This window comes from Labrus bergylta, chromosome 8 (assembly GCF_963930695.1).
Source record: "Labrus bergylta chromosome 8, fLabBer1.1, whole genome shotgun sequence".
Lineage (NCBI taxonomy): Eukaryota > Metazoa > Chordata > Actinopteri > Labriformes > Labridae > Labrus > Labrus bergylta.
This window is the reverse complement of record NC_089202.1, coordinates 1,737,399-1,757,009: the sequence shown is the minus strand read 5'-3', so window position 1 is coordinate 1,757,009 and position 19,611 is coordinate 1,737,399. Positions and strand designations below refer to the sequence as shown.

The 19,611-nt window shown below is 41.8% G+C and overlaps 1 protein-coding gene across 3 annotated transcripts; it reads left to right on the top strand.

The window, feature by feature from the left end:
* The first annotated feature begins 223 nt into the window (after positions 1-223).
* Positions 224-19,440, top strand: fbxl4 (F-box and leucine-rich repeat protein 4). Of its 3 annotated transcripts, none has more exons than XM_065958151.1 (9): positions 224-372; positions 1,346-1,981; positions 3,158-3,491; positions 5,187-5,431; positions 5,701-5,914; positions 7,956-8,027; positions 12,425-12,549; positions 13,428-13,615; positions 15,426-19,440. In XM_065958151.1, exons 2-9 carry the CDS (start codon positions 1,485-1,487, stop codon positions 15,587-15,589), a joined length of 1,839 nt encoding a protein of 612 aa, XP_065814223.1. In that variant the 5' UTR covers positions 224-372; positions 1,346-1,484; the 3' UTR covers positions 15,590-19,440. The 3 variants fall into 3 exon arrangements, with proteins under 3 accessions (XP_065814223.1, XP_020489259.1, XP_065814222.1); XM_020633603.3 differs by having other exon boundaries at positions 329-472; XM_065958150.1 differs by lacking the exon at positions 224-372 and adding an exon at positions 379-716.
* The last annotated feature ends 171 nt before the right edge of the window (positions 19,441-19,611 follow it).

Sequence of the window (19,611 nt, the reverse complement as noted above, 5' to 3'; positions counted from 1 at the left end):
AATGACCTTCCGTCTAAATTCAAGCGACGTAAAAAAAAGAGGGTCTAAATGGGCTATTGAGTTTTTAATTATGTCGTCACTTAAAAACGGTGTAATTAAACTTATTGGGACAGCAATAGTGAAATAAAAAAAATGATAAAAATTTAAATGTAGGCTATATAGCCTAATATTTAGAAAAAACGTTTAATTTATTTTCAATTCCCGGCAAGACCTTGGCAAGGATAAGCTAATTTTCTTAACATAACTTCTCAAATCTGTGATACCTACAAATGCTACGGTATTTACAGTATTATTGACCTGATTATGTGATTGATTGCAAACTGCACTCGATGAGGAAGTGCATTATCCAACTGTCCTGGGAGGCATCACAAGGTAACACGTCAGGAATGTGGTGTGGTGGTTGACACGACGTTATCGTCAAGGAAACAAGAGGAGTGTTACACATGAATGGATACATCGATCTACGTTTACTGTAAATCTAAGTGGTGTCCCGTCCTGTTTGTTTGCTCGATTTTGCAAAGCTAGCTACGGAAGCTAACAGTTTTGTTTTGAGAGCTCGGCTTGTCTATATGCTAGCTAGCTATCGCTAGCTAACTAACAGCCGCTATTTAACCCTTATGGTCACAACAACAACAACAACAACAACAATAACAACAACAACAACATTCAAGGTGGCAGAAGCAGCTGGCATTTCTAGTTCATGTTAGCTACGACAGGTGACTTATAATCATTTCAGTGAAATGAGAAAGAGGAACAGTAAGAAATGTCTTTATATAGCAACAGTTTATTTGTGACTGCTAGCTTAACTTATTCCATGTGAATTTATCGATGACGTCCATTTAGAGACAGAATGTGTGACCAGACCAACTTGTCTGTCTTGACAGACTCGTAACACGATGGCATTTGTCCAGTCGATATAACGAACTTATTACCGACGAGCTAGACATTAGAGCTTATGTTACATACATGTTTGTTTATTTGTTTATTTGTTTTGTAGTGTAGATAACTGATAGAATCAGCTTTATTTTGTGCAGGTTTGCTTACACATACAAGGGATTTGACTTGGGTGAAGTGTGTGCAGGTGTGTTGGACCCACACCTTTAACTGCGTTTTCTTTAGTTGATGTTGATCTGACTGTACTTTTTAATGAGCCAACACAAACAGCATAATAATGGACTTACAATACTTTCAGTACCTAAGCTGTTGAGGCTGTAGTTTGTTTTGTTGTTTTTACCATTGAATTATTCTAGTTCAGTACCTAACAGGAGTATAACTCTGTGGTGTCTCACATCTGCTGTCTTGCTGTTCTCACTCTTGTTTGTGTCTGTCTCTGCCTAACCTACAGGTCATGCATGCAGCCGGGCCTCTAGCCTGTGCTTTGTACACCCCGAGCTCCTGAGCCAGTGTGTTTCCAGTAGGTGGAGGCTCTTCCTCCTTTTAGCCTCTGTTTCTCCCCACTGACCTCATCCACCCAAGAATTCCCTATGCTAACTCTCTTGAGCATGTTTTACTATATCTGTCTGCGGCGGCGCTCCAGGAGTGGGACTCGAGGTGAGGCTCTGACCAGTCGGCGCGCTGTGGAGTCCGGCCAACGTGCTGTGTTGCCGGTCAGTGTTGAGGTGGAGCAATATGCTAAGGAGGTTCTTGACTTCAGCTCCCACTATGGCAGTGAGAATAGCATGTCCTACACCATGTGGAACCTGGCTGGGGTACCAAATGTCTACCCCAGCTCCGGGGACTTCACTCAGACGGCTGTATTCAGGGCTTATGGGAAGTGGTGGGAACAGTGTGCCAGTGCCCCACCACCTTTCAGACGTACCCCTAAAGGCTTTTACAGCCTGGACTACATTGAGCTGGGCTTCGAAGAGCCAGTCTACCCAACAGCAGTGGAGGTGCTTGAGACTTATTACCCTGGAGCCATTGTCCAGATCCTAGCCTGCTCTCACAACCCCTTCTCCCAGAACCCACCCACTGATGTCAGGTAAAAAAACAATAACTTTTCTCTAGTTTTTTAAAAAGCTGCACGATATTACAGCCATAAATTGAAACACTTTGTTTGTTACTGGTTTTATTATGCAATTGCAGAATGATGCCTGACATCTTCTTAAATTGCCTTTCTTTTTTTATATTTGTTTTGAAAACACATCAATAGAACAGCTCTGTATTGTGTATGAGTGCTTAGGGATCATTGTTTCAATTTTCAAAGGTCCAGCACAGTGGTGCTCAAGTTTCTTTCAAACAATGCAAATGTAAGCTTGTGTGAGTATTCAACATTTTAGTGATCATAATATAAATAAAAACTGTAAGCAGGTCAGTATTGCGCCACAACAGGACCCATAATTATCATTTTTAAAAAGGGACTTTTTGTGATACTTGGTGTTAAAAGTATTTCGGTATTAGTGCATATAGAAATGTTGAAACTTTTGTAACTGGTCACTCCTGGCTTACAGAACATGAAGGGTATTATAATTCAGTGAGCACTCTTCTTTGAATTATAGACATTAACAGATCAGGTTTTTGAGGCCATATTTCTCAGTTAAAGTCTTTTTTTTTTATTTGAATAGTTCAAAACATTCAAAAGTTCAAAAGTAGCATAATTATGCTGACTTCCACTTCCAGAAAAAAGTACCTGTACATTTAAATATTGCTTCTACTTTTTCCCAGTTTCATAACTGCATGTAAGTTTGATAATAACCAGACCATTATCCTACAGTTATTTCTTGTCATACATGATTGGCTGGCCTGGGGTCAGCACAGTCTTCAATAGATTCCATCATTAAACCTCTATGCCTCCTTAAAAGCACCAAAAGTGTATGGATTTAAAAAAATGTAAAAAAAAATAAGCTATTAGAATCCTATTTGAAATCATACTGTGTGTACTCAAAAGTAAGAGGTGGAGACATCAGGAGGGAGCTTCAATAGTTCAACACTGACTAATAACCATCCCTCATGAGTCAAGGTGGTTTTTGGCACACCAACAATCTGAAGTTGTGAAAGAGCCAGGCTGTTTTTTCTTTTTTCTACAGGATCACACCAAACAGGATGTTGTATCTCTCTTGAGTGTTATTCATGAATAAACTTTTAATGAACAGTATGCACATGTCTCATTTGGTGAGGCTTTACAGAACAACTCTTGAATTCACTTTCTGTTGTCTAGGTGGGAGGTGTTATGGTCAGGGGAGCCCACCAAGGTGCTGACACCCCAGGCTCGCCAGTTTGCCCCTAACATCAAGCACATTAACTTCCCCACCAACCTGCTGCGCCTGGAGGTCAACAGTTCCCTGCTGGACTATTACACTGAGCTGGATGCTGTTATCCTGCGGGGGGTGAAAGAGAGGCCCATGCTGGCCCTCTATAAGATGCCTGTCATCGACATTAGTGACCTGAGTGACAGCGAGGAGGAGCTGTCTGATGTAGGAGGGCCATTCAGACAAGGAGATGGCAAGCATCAGAGGACAGGGAATGGATACTTTGACAAACTGCCATACGAGGTGATTACAGATCTTAAAGAAGTGTACCTCAAGCTACTCAGATGAAAGAGTAGATACACCAGAGGACATCAACAAAATTCAATGTTTTATCTTCAGAAGTAATTCTGTAGCTCTTGAAAGGGATATAAATATATATTTTTTTGTAAATATTGGCTTTAGGTGTTCCTCAAGTGATTATTTTGCTGTATTTTGACAAATAATGAGGGATACCTTCTTGCAGCTACACTATTAGCAAACAAACAAAAGTTATGTTTATGTACTACTCACCAAAGCTCAACTGTTTGTCTTTGAGCTCTAACAAAATGTGCTTTTTCTTCTTCATAATTAATATTCATGCTGATTGTTTGAAGTATTTTAAATCCAAAATAGTTTGAATCTATGTTTATGAGCTTGCAGTCTTCTTTATGTCTTAGTGCATGGCAAATATTCTTTTTTGTCTTCTTTGTGCTTTTATGCCTTTTATTTGATAGGATAGTGGATAGAGTAGGGAATCAGAGAGAGAGAGATTTTAGGGAATGACATTTGGGAAAGGAGCCACAGGTCGGACTTGAACTCATGCCACCAGCTTGGAGGAATATAGTGTCCATACATGGGCTTCGATCTAACCGCTAAACCATCTGCGCCCCAACATGTAAACATTTTCTTAATGCATTCAAGCAATTTATAGACAAATGAAAAGATCTTCTTAAGCCATTTGCACTGCGGTCTTATCTTGTCACCTGCATGCATTACACATACGTACAGTGCCCACTCAAAGAAACAGTGCTGTATGGTGCGACTAGATGGCAAAATAAGAACGTGACAGTTTATCTTAAAGCAGGTGTCTGGGTGCACTTTGGATTGAAGCATAAAAAGAGGATATTTCAGTGTAATTGCAGGAAACACTTTTAGTTGCATTAAGAATGTACTGATGTACATGTGAACTACACAACCCCTCAGTCAGTGATTTACATTTTTAAAGTTCGTTGTGAGAAGATTATAAATGTTCTAAAAAAAAAAGGTCTTTATTCATAATTAATCGTCTTGAAGCCGGGCCTTAAATTGTTGCATGGGCCCCTCAATGTGCATGTGTGCTGTGCTTACAAGTTTTCCACACAAACACATGAACATCGTGGCATAGACCCAGTGTGACACTTGATCATGTCTGTACTCACCGACTCGGAGTCATTTTCGTGCCATACTGATGTATCGCGTCGTCTGAGACGAGCTTCAAAACACCAGCACTGCTCTTGATAGTCGTTCTCTTATCTCCTCTCCAAACCGCTGCCATTAACAGCAGTCTTCACAACCGCTGTGTGCTTGTTTCAGAAACACAATATAGCTATTATCTGTCAGCTGATACCAGCTTAAACCCCATGTATTGTTAATTCACTGCAATACACAAACGAGCACAGTCATTGTTTCTCTTTGAGAGGCAAAAGAACACAGTGCAAAACAAAACGGCTCACCTCATTGCTGATCCTGCTATCAGTGCTTTGTGTCCAGGAGAACACTTTTAAGATCTGCCTGACAGAAGGGACACAATTAACATTCTCTGCTATACTGTGTGTTTTGTTTCTAGGTTCTTCTACTCTTTAATGCTCTGTTATATGCTTCACTTTGTGTGATGCCCTACCAGATGTATTAGCCTTATGTTTTTTTCTCCTTCTTTTCTCCTCTCCTCTCCTCACCCCTCTCCCCATCTTCCATCCATAGCTCATCCAGCTGATACTGAGCCACCTGACCCTGCCAGACCTCTGCCGTCTGGCCCAGAGCTGTAAGCTGCTGCACCAGCACTGCTGCGACCCGCTGCAGTACACCCAGCTGAGTCTGCAGCCCTACTGGGGCCGGCTGAGTGACGCCTCCCTGGGACACCTGCAGAGTCGCTGCACCCTCCTCCAGAGACTCAACCTGTCCTGGACCGGCAACCGCGGAGCTCTAACCCTGACTGGCTTCAGCAGGTCAGTCTGTCAGGAGGCAACAAGTACAGTATTAGACAACAGGAAGATGACCTTGAAAACTAATAAGTGTTTAAAAGTACAATTACTAGTTTTGAGGGAGGTACACACACAGAGACAAATAAAATGGATATTTATTTTGTTCTTTAATTAAGCTAAATAAAATATGTTAGCCTTAATATGCAAATAAAGGACAGCCAGGCTAGTTGCTGTGATTTTTATTCTTCTGCACTCAGCTCATGTCATGCTCTCTGAATGTATTCTACCCTCAGCTTCATGAAGGCCTGTGGTCTCAGCCTGGTCTGCCTGGAGCTGTCATGTTGCCACTTCCTGAATGAGGCGTGTCTGGAGGTCATCTCGCAGACTTGTCCTGGGCTTCAGGAGCTCAACCTTTCCTCCTGCGACCGCCTCAACCCACAAGCCTTCACACACATCTCAAAACTCACACGCCTCCGAAGACTGGTGCTCTACAGGACCAAGATAGAGGTAGGCAGCACAGGCAACTGTGGCTCTGGGGAAAGCATATTGCAAGAGACATTTCTACCAGTGATCCAACATGTGTCATGACTAAATAAAGTTGACTGTGATACAGCAGAATGTTTGGATGCAGTTTGCTCAGCTGACATTGCTGTTTAATTTTTTCATTATTCTCAACAATGTAGCACATCTTCACGTCTTCTGATATTTAGCAGTCAGTACGACTGAGTTATATGTTTAAAACATTTCAAACACATTGGATTTATCTCAGTTAAAGTTTGAATCTAATACTTAGCACAAACCACTTCTCTGCTCAATCAGTTCACAACACTTTACACAAATGGTTTTAACTCAATCATCTGTCAGAACTAAGATGGAAGCTGCTTAACTTTGAAAAGACCCAACAATGCTTGCAAGTCAAATATGTCTGTGTGTATATAACATGACCATCTTCGCTTTGCAGCACAAAGCCATTTCAGTTCTCTTTCCCTGCCGCTTCATTTTTTTTGCCTTCACAATGCAGCACAGTGCCTATTACCAAATTTGTTTTGCTGCAGTTGTAATCAGTTTCTCTCATGCTTGCAGATGTTCTGCATAACAAAGAAATCTAGTGTTAGTGGAAGAGATGATTACATCTTATTCTGTGACTGTTTGAAATCTACATACATACATGGCAGATTCTGCCAGCTAGCACGCATGATTTCCTACATACAAAGAAACTACTTTATGTCCGCAATACAATACAATTAACTTGGTCTCATCTGAACCTGTCAGGCTTTTTAGGTTGATGTGTTTTTTAGGAATGTTATTATTATTATGTTATTACTTAAAAGCAATGTCACAGGTTACATACAGTAATTGTCTGAGCTTTGTGTAATTTAACAAATAGTGATGTTCCTTTGGTATATAGTGTCATTCTGCCTTTCTAGGAGCCTCTCTGAAGGACTTTATTTTGCAAAAGACTTGTGAGTCATGTGAGTGTGACCCCATGTGAGGGTCAAACCCCCATCTTGGGAATAAAGGATTAATCACTGCCTGAAGTTTGTTCCATCCATAATGCCGTCATTATTAAGACATTAAATGAAGAACATCAATGTAATCAAACTTTCAGGAACCTCTCATTAGTATCAGAGTTATGAGCTTGCAAGCTTTTTTCATTTGAAGGTAGGTGTTTTATTTGGGTGTAGTTCATTCTCTGTTGTTGTCTTTTAAGATGACCTGAGTCAACTCTAAACCCAGGGGCCCCTAAATATCATACTGCAAGTGCAAGTTCAGGCCTGTCTGACGTGTATTACCACTGTCTAGTGTTTTGGTTTTATGCTTCTCTGTGTTTTTTCAATGTTTGCCATGTTTTCTGAGTAGCATTGTGGGCAGGAGGCAGGGTAGTGTTTCTGCGGTGGAGCCAGGCAGCGTGCTGCAGGTTGTTTATACCCCGGCACACAGAGCGAGCTGTGTGTCTGTTTGAGGCCCCAACATCTCAGCTGTCATTACCCTGTCACTGCTCTAATTAAATGGCTAGCTCGCCCGAGAGAGGCGTTTATAGAGATGCCAGCAACAGACTCAAGCGCACACACCAGCCGCACACGCACAAAAGGCTTTCACTTTCATGTCTCACACTTTCTCCTGCCACTGTGGTACACGTGTTGGCAGTTCTAGTGTTGAATTCCCATATCTCCATCCAAGCTGCAGTGCCACTAGAGAGATCTGTGTCCTCACTGTGTGTGAAGGGACTGCTGGGCTTTATTAAATTCTCTTAAATACACCAAGTGTTAAGTGAGTGTCCTAGGCAGCAGGCAGTAGATCACTTGACTTTACTTTAATTGGTCCTGTTTCTCTTATTTAGAGATATATTGTTATTGTATCTTAAATATAGACTCAGGTTAAATGTCTTGTTATTGAACATGTGGCTCTAGTTATTTCTGCGTGTGTGTTGTTGTTTCCTGATTTTCAAGCTGTTGCTTGATCAGTGTGCCAAATTGAAATGGATACGGTTTTAAAAGAGATATGATATGGGTATGACAACTCTGCATCTTCCTTTTTTTCTCTGCAGCAAACAGCTATTCTGAGTATCCTGACTTTCTGCATAGAGCTGAGACATCTCAACCTAGGGAGCTGTGTGAGGGTGAGAAAACACACACACACACACACACACACACACACACACACATGCACTTACACACATAAACAGAAAGAAAGACTCGGAAAGGAGTCCAAATAAAGCACAGTCTGCTAACTGCACAATCCTCCATGTGTGTTTGTTGAATAGCAGCTTGTCTGAAAGATGGCGAGACATCAGTAGTGTAGCACTAATTGAGCTGCTAACAATAAACTGGTGGGGTGTAAAATAGACTAGGCCTGTGATATTGGCACTGCACACCATTTAAGTGAATACTTTATTTCCTTCCTTGGCACAAAATGTGTCTTCAGCCTCACCTCACAACACAGCAAAAACCTCAGTGAAGAAAGCACACAAACCAGGACTTTATGTTGGAAGTTGCCTAATGTTGGAAGTAATGAATCTGATTTGCCCTCAGAAAGCAAATTTCTGCCATAGATATTAACATATCGTAGAAGAATTAGTTTGACATTAATGGAAATATGTTTTTAATTTAACACCTTTTTCGTTTTTTTAGGGGGAAGTAAGACCATAAGAATAATAACAAGCACATTTTATCAAGTTCCTAGATGGCGAGCTTAGCGTCAAATAAGAACTGGAATCTGGAAACAGCTAGCTTTGCTTTGTAAAAGGCAAATACAATCAGAAAACATCCTACCATCATTTGAAAAGGAAAATGATTAACATGTCATATTTTGTTCTTTTGTTTATCCCATTAAAAAAACTGCAGTCAACACAGTCAATTGTTGTTTTTAAATATAAGTGCTTACGCAGATTTAAAAAGAGAGCTGGGTTTGTTGTTTGTGTCACTGTAATACATAGTAAGTCTAGCTCACTCCAGTCTCTATGCTACGTCAAGCATAGCATCAACTTGTTAATGTGGCCTTAAGTTTAACAGAAGAAGATGTACGCACAGTTTGTATTTCAGCTCTTATGGTATTCACGGGTCATGGGTAATGCAACAATGGAAATACACAACTACAGCAACTGTTTCAGACAAAAGTTTTAATATGATCCCCTGCGTGCTCAGAGAAACCTTCTACATGCCGTGATTCTAGGAGGAAGGTGCCTGCATTGGCTGTTAAATTGCATTTCTTTGCTTTCATCTTTGGATGAAAGGATGAAATATGACCAACATTACCTGACACCAAAGAACAATAACAGCTTTGCAAAAACAAATCAGTTCTTGAAAGACCATTTCATTTATTTTCTGGTGAAAGTGTTTTCTCTTAGTGCTTTGTTCCCTCTCAGGGTAGTCAGGTTATGTCCCTCAAACCAGTAGATACAGCTTATCACCTTTTTGTTATCACTGCTTTCCCAAAGTTTGCTCAAAATGCACAGTACAATATGAGGGAAATGGCTATGGACTCACTTCTTACTTAATTTGTTCAGCCCTGTTTCTCTCCCTAAAGGCAATTGATTGAATCCTTTGAACGTATGACATGCTCAGAGGAAAATAATTTTATTTTATTTGCTTGCTGAACAAATAAACACAAAATCCCTGAACCTTGATGATGTCATTCATGACATACACAGACATGAACAACAATAGAAATGCGTATCCTCCATCTGAAACTCAACATTTGAGGAAGCCGCTGTAGAGTGCATAGTTTCAGGTTTCAACTTCAAACTGATGTGGACCTCCAAAGGTCCTCAAAGTCAAAGTCAACTTTATTGTCAATTCCAAAATATGCCAGACATACAGTGGAATCAAAATTGCGTTTGTCTCCGTCCCACGGTGCAATACAACCAAAATAAGGTAAAATAAGGTAAAATAAGTAAAATAAAATGAGGTAAAAGTAAGATAAATAATATTTACAGTAATAAATTCTAAATTGTGCAAAAGGTACAAAATGGTAAATAAAATAAAATTTAAAGAAAAAGTAAACTTGTGCAATATGTGCAATGTGCAGTAAACTGAGTGTACTTTTGAATAGTTAGCTTCAGAGTTATTAGTCCAGAGTTCTTGGTGGCAAACGGGAGGGGGTTTCAACGTCCAGTGTTTGTGGGGGCAGAGGGGAGGGAAGGAAGAGAGGGGAGAGAGTTAAGCTTCCTGACAGCTTGGTGGAAGAAGCTGTTTCCCAGTCTGGTGGAGCCAGCCCGCAGGCTGCGGTACCGTCTCCCCGATGGCAGGATGCTGAAGAGGCTGTGTGAGGGGTGGGTGGGGTCACGCACAATGCTGGTTGCTTTGCGGGTGAGGCGGGTACCGTAGAGGTCCAGAAGAGAGGGGAGTGGGACACCGATAATCCATTCACTGTGCCTTCACTGTGCGCTGCAGGGTCTTGCGGTTGGCAGCAGTGCAGCTCCCAAGCCACACAGTGATGCAGCTAGTCAGGATGCTCTCGATGGTGCCTCTGTAGAAGAAGCACATGATGGATTGGGGGGCTCGTGCTCTCTTCAGCTTGTGGAGGAAGTAGAGGCGCTGCTGGGACTTCTTGGCCAGTGATGTGGTGTTGGTTGTCCAGGAGAGATCCTCTCTGATGTGAACCCCCAGGAACTTGGTGCTGCTCACTCTCTCCACAGCAGCACCGTCGATGGTCAGTGGGGGTTTAGGAGTGGGGACTCTCTGAAGTCGACAACAACCTCCTTGGTCTTGTCGACGTTCAGGAAGAGGTTGTTGTCTCTGCACCACGTGGCCAGTTGGCTGACCTCCATCCTGTAGTGCGTCTCATCGTTGTTGGAGATGAGACCAACCACTGTTGTGTCGTCCGCGAACTTCACAATGTGGTTGCTGCTGAAGGATGGAGCGCAGTCGTGGGTCAGCGGCGTGAAGAGCAGGGGGCTGAGCACACAACCTTGGGGGGCCCCAATGCTCATGACGGTGGTTTTTTATGTATTGCCGCCGACCCGCACTGTCTGAGGCCTCTCGCTGAGGAAGTCCAGCAGCCAGTTGCACAGGGAAGTGCTGAGCCCCAGCTGGTCCAGTTTGCCGATCAGCTGCTGAGGGATGATGGTGTTGAATGCTGAACTGAAGTCTATGAACAGCATTCTGACGTATGAGTTTTTGGTGTCCAGGTGGGTGAGGGCTGGGTGAAGAGCAGAACAGATGGCATCCTCGGTTGATCTGTTACCTCGGTATGCAAACTGGTAGGGGTCCAGGGTGGCGGGAAGGGTGGATTTGATGTGGGCCATGACTAACCTTTCAAAGCACTTCATGGCGATGGGGGTCAGTGCAATGGGTCGATAGTCATTGAAAGTGGATGGTGAGGGCTTCTATAGAACGGGTATGATGGTGGTGGCTTTGAAGCACGACGGAACAAGCGTAGAGAAGCGTTGAAAATGTCTGTGAAGACATCTTTGAGCTCTTCTGCACAGTCCTTCAGCACACGGCCAGGAATGTTGTCTGGACCTGCAGCCTTGCGGGTGGTGATCTTGGAGAAGGTTCTCTTCATGCTGGCTGCAGTCAGGCACAGGGTCTGGTCGTGGGGAGGGGGGGTGGTCTTCTGTGGGGGCGTGCTGTTGTGTTCTTCAAACCTGGCAAAGAAGCTGTTGAGATCATTCAGCAGAGAGGTGTTGCTGTCACAGGTCTGTGGCTTGGGTTTGTAGTCCGTGATGGTCTGGATACCACGCCACAGGCTCCGCGCGTCTCTGCTGTCCTTGAAGTGTCCGGTTATTTTTAGTGTGTAGCTGCGTTTGGCTTTCCTGATGCCACGGGACAGGTTGGCCCTCACTGTTCTCAGGCAGGCTGCGTCCCCAGCTCTGAAGGCGGTGTTCCTGGCCCTCAGAAGCCCGCGTACCTCTCCTGTCAGCCATGGCTTCTGGTTAGCCCGGGTGGTGATGGTTCTGGTGGTGGTGACATCAGCAATGCATTTGCTAATGTAGGAGGTAACAGTGTCAGAATACTCCTCAATGTCTGTGTGGTTGTTGTAGGTGGCTGCCTGCTTAAACATCTCCCAGTCTGTGGGATCAAAGCAGTCTTGTAGTGCAGCAGAGGCCCCCTCTGGCCACACACATACCTGCTTCAGAACTGGTTTGGTGACTTTAACCCTGGGTCTGTAAACTGGCATTAGCATTACACTGATATGGTCAGAGTGGCCGATGTGGGGGAGGGGTGAAGCTTTGTAAGCACCTTTAACTGATGTGTAAATCATGTCCAGAATGTTACCTTCTCTTGTGGGAAAGGTCACGTGTTGGTGGAAGTGGGGTAAAACCGTCTTTGCATGGTTAAAATCCTCAGCGATGATAAAAAAATCTGTCTGGGTGGGCTGTCTGTTGCTCACTGATGGCGTGGACCTGTGTGGTATTTTAGCCAGTCTAGCCAGTCTAGCTCTTATGCCTCCACGTTTACCTCGCTTTTGTTTCCACTCGCACCTCCTCCATAAAGCCTCAAACAGACAGCTGTCCTGCTAACTCTGCCTGGAGAGTGTAAACTTGATTTTAATTTCTGCATATCTCTACAACAGATTGAGGACTATGACGTTGTGGCCAGTATGCTGGCCGCTCGCTGTCGCTCTCTCTGCTCAGTGGACCTGTGGCGCTGCAGAAACCTGACCGACCGAGGCCTGGCTGAGCTTGTGTCTGGCTGCAGGTAGGCCACACCAATGTGTTCAGTGCTGAAAATAAAAAGTAATGATATTTTATATTCCTTCACAAAGTCAAATTAACAATCATCATCATTTACGCCCCTTTTTGACATGTATGTTATCAAACATCAGATTTATAATTCTTCATGCTGTAACACAATGTGATGTCTCACCACAAAATGTAGATAGAAAGTAGATGCTAGTAAAGGCTTCTCAGTTTGTGAGATGTTTTTGTTACATTAAAGTTAACAGTTTTTAAAGGGAACACTCTGATTATTTAGTCCTATGTATTAAGATTACAGCATTTAATGCAAATGAATACTAAACTGAAAGCGCCCGTGAGAAACTCAATGTTTGAGATGATTGTGGCGCCCCCTGTGGACAAAGTTGATTATCTTATCTGTTTGCTGATCTACTCCTCAAAGTAGGGTTTTATAATAAAACATCTCATCCTACTGTCTTTAAAGGACAAACCCATCAATTACTGTAAATATTTTCAACGAAAAATATATTTAAAAAAGTGTTTCTGCAGCATGTTAATATCCTCAATTGACATCGACCCCCGGCAGAAGTTGTAGAAATGATCAATCATTTTGCTGATGGTCTTGTTTGCATTTGTAGGGTAAAGAAACATCAGAATACATTTCATTCTGTTTCATAACCAGATAAAAGCTCCTCACATGAGCTTTAAACAACTTAGGGGACAGATCCACTAAGAATGGATTGTGCCCGCGCCCGAAAAAACAGCGCATTCCTTTAGTGGATCTGGCCCTTAGTCCTGTAACCACACAGTCAAATCAGAGTCCGTCTGTTGTCAATGTCCAAATTTTGGGTCTCAGTCACCGCAGTACTCTTGCATGGTCTCTGCTCTGTGTTTGCTCAGGATGCTGGAGGAGTTGGACTTGGGTTGGTGTCCCACTCTGCAGAGCAGCACTGGATGTTTCCAGCACCTCGCCCGCAGCCTTCCCCGCTTGCGCAAACTCTTCCTCACTGCAAACCGCACCGTCTGTGACTCAGACATAGAGGAGCTGGCCGCCAACTGTCCATCACTGCAGCACCTAGACATACTTGGTAAGTTCCCTTTCTGTCTTTTTTTACATAGAGACATATAAAGTTGAAAACTATCAAAGCTTTAAGACGATGCCTTTTTTGCCTTACAAATGTACAGGACATTTTGATACAACAGGCTGATGCATGTTAGTACCCTACTAACACCTCTCATTATGCATTTTGCCATGATGAAATAGAAGTGATCCCCCCGTTACAGCGGCGAGACAGGATCCGCTGAGCCAGCGAGGGAGCACAGCGCTGTTTATATTCTTGTAATGAAATCATTAGTTGGATATTTCTGTCAATTCCAAGTTAGATTTTGTAAAACAATTCCATTGTAAACTTTAAAGGAAGAATATGTGATTTTTCACACTTAAATGTAATATAAATCAAGTATATCCTCTGAAAATAACTCTGTGAGTCATGACTGTCTACAATGGGTGTAACACCCGAGTCCCACTGTCTGTGATGTTTTCAGAGTCCTATCTTCAGTTTGTTTACATCGCCAGGACGGCGGCTGACTCCTCCCCTCGAGTATAAAAGTTGAATTGAGGGACTAGAGAAAAGAAGAATAACATACTGTACTCACTGCTTAACTGTGTTTCTAGATCACGCTCATTTCAGGTAAATTTACATGCAGTGTGAAGATACGAGCATAATAAAGATCGCTAGCATTAGCATGCTAACACAACAATGCACCGCGAGTTGTTTTGGTTTCATGCTGGTGCTCAAGGGCGACATCTGCTGGATCAAAAAATCGTATATACTTCATTTAAAGGTCCCATATTCTGCTTTTTCTGGTTTTATATGCCCTTTAGTGTGTTTTCCAAGTGTCCTGTGCATGTTTAGGCACATCTATGTGCAAAAATTCAAAGTCCGCGGAAACGCAGCTTCTCCTACATCCTCCTGTTAGCTGTAGCATTAGTTGCATGCAACGCTCGGTTCAAGCCCCCCTCGAAAAAAGTTGCCAGTGTGACGTCTTGTCAGTGTGAGGTCACTGATCTAAGCCCATTGGCTCGTTGTGGCAAGACCAACAGCTCATGTTGCACGCCCATTAACTTCTGTAGCCAAAGGGGCTGTATTCCCTATATGGTAAAAGGGGCGTGACATTTCCGAGAACTGTGCTGAGCGACTGACCAATTACGGCCCAGCCGACAGGCCGACCAATCAGATCAGACTTGGCACACGTGGGGACTCTGAACGTGGGCACGGGCCTTAGAGAGAGAATCAGAAGCGAGCCGGTGCATGGAGCGGCAGTACATGAAAACAGACACTTTTTTAGAACTTTAGCTATTGTGAACATACTTTAGTAGGTACATAGATTAAATATACGAACCCCAAAAAGGGCAGAATATGGGCTCTTTAAGCAATAACCCATAAAACTGCCTAGTATCGATGTAAATAAATGAATCGCTCACTGGGCAAAGTTGCAACAGTGCTGTGTGGTACCACCATTCCACAAACTCTGTAGCTCTAGTTGCATAATATGTCAGGCTTGGCACCTTAGTAATGTAACGCGTATCAACCAAGCTGGCAGTTCTGTGGCTTTACAAGTTTGATACAGGAATTGAGTCTCTCTGTGTGCTGGAGAGTAATTCATTCAGCAAGTAATTAACATAAATCTGACTACACAATAACACAACATATGGGAGAATAATTGTTGCTTAGTCAGTAGCTGTACTTTTTTATTGAGATTTACTTCACGTTATATTTCTTTATTTTTTTTCCCTGTCTTTTTCTGCTCATGTTGCGTCTTTGCAGCACATTGTTTACATTGTTTTCTTTTGTCTGTTGTGACTTTGTCTGTTGTGACTTTGTCTGCGTATGACAGGTACACGGTTAGTGAGTGCTGGCTCACTGAAGAAACTCCTCCAGGCTTGTCCAAAACTTCTCCTCCTGGACGTCTCCTTCTGCTCCCAGATAGACATGCGGGTCGTCCAAGAAATCTCGGGACTCTTCCCAAATGTGGCCATCAAGAAGAGCTTCACTCAGTGAGAGGAAGGGAGAAGAGCAATGTGCTCGCCAGCAAACACTGCCCAAAAGTGAATAAGAGGCAGGTCAGATGCTGATGGAGATCTCTGACCTGCCTTTCATCTGTATCACAGACAAGATCTTCTTTTTAGCAGTTGCACTGGGGAGAAGGATTAAGTGGATTAAAAGAAACAATTACAGACTCCAGCCCACAGGATTATAAAACACAAGACTTTATGGTTGTTTTTTGGACACTTGACATCAGGGTTGTTGCCGTAAAGCTGCTGCATCCTAGAATCTGAATCACTTCTTAAGAATTGCCAAGCAACATGAGGCTAGAAATATGCCTTGGTACTGGTTGCAAAACACAAACGTCTATGGCCACGTTTTTTTGTGAACAATCCTCCGTTGAACAAGAAATTGATTTTAAATAAGGTGAAAAAAAGGTTTCCCAGGAAACTGGGAAAGCCACTGCAGGAGTAGTAAGGCACATATTCATGCTAACTGATGACATGAAGGTAAAAATCACGACCTTCGACAGTGCCTTGTCAGAATGTGCATCAATCATGGACTGTTCAAATGCATGAGCGTCATTCTGAAGGCATCTGTCAACAACAGGTCAGCTTGATTTCATTGAAGAAATTAAACATGCTTCTGTTGTGTTTGAAGGTCATTTGAGCTTTAAGGGTGAAAACAGCTTTATTTCATACAGTGTAATGTGGAGGGTGTGAAGTCAGACCTGGATGCGAGTATCACAAGCTTAGTTGTGTTGCTGATGAACTGAGTGTGGAATCAAACACAGGACTGTCATGTTTTAAAAGAAACACTTCATCAACGGCCCTCGCGCCTGGGATTCACAAAATGTTTTCATCAGAAAGCTTACAGAATGTGAGAAAGAAAAAGCACACTGGAACAACGCTTGTTTTATTGAACACGTGCTAAAAATGCAGACATAGAGAAAACATCAAAGATATCAAACAACTGACTAACAAACACGTTCAAAGAAAAGCACTGAGAAGCAACACAATTTAACAGTCCAAAAAAGCAAAAATATATGATTTAGAATGACCTGAGGAAAGAAGAGAATCCTGATATTTAAGTAGGGCGAACTAGCAAACCTGAAGCTGTAAGTCAAAAAAGCCAAAGTTTTATGTTGAACGTTTGTAATGATTTATAATGTCTTGATGGCACAATTCAGAGAGGAAAGAATTACCACACTACTGTGCTCCTTTCTACGTTTCACCACATTCAGCCTACAGATTGATTGAATATTATGTACATGTTTGTAAAGCACTTCCTGTTAGAGGTATTCAAGCATGGTGCATAACATAATGGGATGAAGTGAGGCTTATGTTGGATTGAATCTGATGGGAACGTCTGCGACGAGGTCTGACGTGCCCGATCAAGGCGAGTATTTATTTAATTGAAAATGAAACATGGTTACATTTTATGTTAGACTTTTCAACAAGCTGCCCCCTTTGAAGTTTGTTTATATGTAAGGTAAAAACTTGGGTCAGGTATTAAATTGAGCCAGGCCACAGTACATGGTATTACATCATGTAAGTTTTTTTTTCTGTGATAAGTTTCTTCTGGTAATCCTTTCAGTTACAAACTCTTTTGTCAACTTTATTTGAAAGGGTAACTAGTGAATTGGCTCTGCAGCTAAATATCTCAGTTGCACCATGGTTTCATAATTCTGCATGCTTTTCCTGTTTTCATCCACACTGCGCTACTTGTCTGTCAGTTATTTTTTTTTGAAAGATTTATTTTTGGGCTTTTTATGCCTTCATTGGAGAGATAGGACAGGGGATAGAGTTGGAAATCAGGGAGAGAGAGAGAGTGTGGAATGACATGTGGGAAAGGAGCCACAGGCCGGATTCAAACCTGGGCCGCCCGCTTGATGTACTATATAGCCTCCGTACATGGGGCGCCCGCACTAACCTGACACTATTCTGTCAGTTACTTAAATGAGGAACTCTTATTGAAGCGTAAGGAGTCCTGTTGAAAGTATGTTGAAATGTAAATACTTTGTTATCTCAGTATTTTTCCTGTAACTCAGGGGTTTTAATAATTCTTCTAGATTTCATTTGTATGCTTTACTTTTCTTTTTTTTCTTTTTTTTTTTACATATATTGTGCTCCTGGCACCAGCACAGCAGACATCCTGAGTCATCTTTAAGGCTAACCTACAGTCAAAGTTTTTCTTAAGAACAAACACACATTGATGTAACTGAGACAGAGAAAGTATCTGAGTGTGGAATGTTTCCTTAATAGTACGATTGTGAAAAATATATTGATGTTCCTGATTATTTAATTTTTACGTAATATATGAAGTCACAGTTGCAATGTGGCACAAGTGCTTGAAAAGCATTTCCTTTGTTTTGAAACTTGAATTTTTCTTTTTAAGCTAGGCTTCTATTCAATATTTGTGCCTTAAACTCTTGTTTGAATGTGGTGTGTTCTCCATTTGGGATAGATTGTAGTGAACTGCTTTATCGCCTTTCAACCAAAGTAATATGCAGACTCCTGGACTATGTGACCAGTGTTGATGCCATATACTGTATATTAGCCAGGGTAATTAATGTTCAACATCATATTTATCAAATTGTTATTTAAACTCATTTTCCTTATACATGTTAACAGTAAAACACATTTTGGGAATCACCATGTTTTGTTGTTTAACTTGCAGTGAAAAAAGATCAATGTAATGAATTCAGCACTGAAAAGTGTCCTGTTTGATATAGTTACATTTATTTTTGATTTTACCAACATGCTCTTCAGCACGTCTTATTAACTAACTAGTTCTTGTAACTACTAGGATACACTTGTAAATAATGCCGCTTATTTGTTTTCAACCTGTTACTTGTTGTATTGTACATGTCAATGAAGACACAGGTCACGTCTCTTTTAGGTTTACTAAGTTATTCTTCACTTTAATATCTGTGGGTGTCTGTTTTCTTGGTAAATACATTTAGGTGTATAGTTGTATTCACCAGAATTAAGTTTTAAGACTTTAACAGAGGAAAACAGAACTTGTTAATTTGTTTTTGTTTTTTTGAAGGGGGGAACATTTGGATTTTCTGAAATCATGATGATTTACTTCAGAGTTTAGAGTCTTGATTCAAACTGCTTCCCTGTCTCCATGAATCGCTCCGTGCTGCACTAAACACAACTCACATTGATCATTGCACTTGTCTCTGAGAATTCAAATAGAAATCAATGCTCGTATCTAATTATTGTTTTGTAGGAATCCCCAAAATGATAGTTAGTCATTTGTATCATTTGTGTCAAAGTTGATGTGTAAAAGTTGATTCTCAGTCTGGGTGTTTAAAACCAAAAGGATGTGCTAACAGTGAGTCATCCAGCCCTCCCTTTCACATGATGAAAATCTTACTTCTTGAGGGGAAGTCAGCTGCTTGACTGGAATCCAAGAAGTGCACACATCACATTTTCTTGGTCCATTTAATCCAAGCCCATTTGTAGTATATTTTAAGAGAATTACTTTCACAATGAAATCACAGACGATGTAAAATATGTACAGCAACTGTCAGGAACAGCATTTCTATGTAACGGCAGACTATTTAAAAAGATGTACACCATTCTCTGGTGGTCACTGATGGTTTGTTTCTGTCTTCTAGCCCTGCACCTTGTATGACTGTGTTGGCCTTGCTTTTCTGTAATGAATATGCATTCTCTCTCCTCCCACTCTGGAAGTGTGCTCAACCTTCGTGCCATTGTGAGTACATGCAGTGATGCCCCCTGTGCTGCAGTGTGAAAGTCACTGTTGGGTGAAAAGATTGTGCCTCTGTCATGATGAAACTGGGTGCTTCACTTCCACCAGATTTTAAATAAACAAGGCTGATACAGCTAGCTCTGTGCATGTGTGCCTTTTTTTGTTTATAAGACAATAGTTATTATCAGAAATTTGACCGAACAAAAAAAAAAGGGTTACTGGAATGTACAATTTTGTCTTACACTTAAACTGACATTAACAAAAGGGATGAAAATGGTGTTACTGAGTCATGCCAGTGCTTCTTAAATACAGCC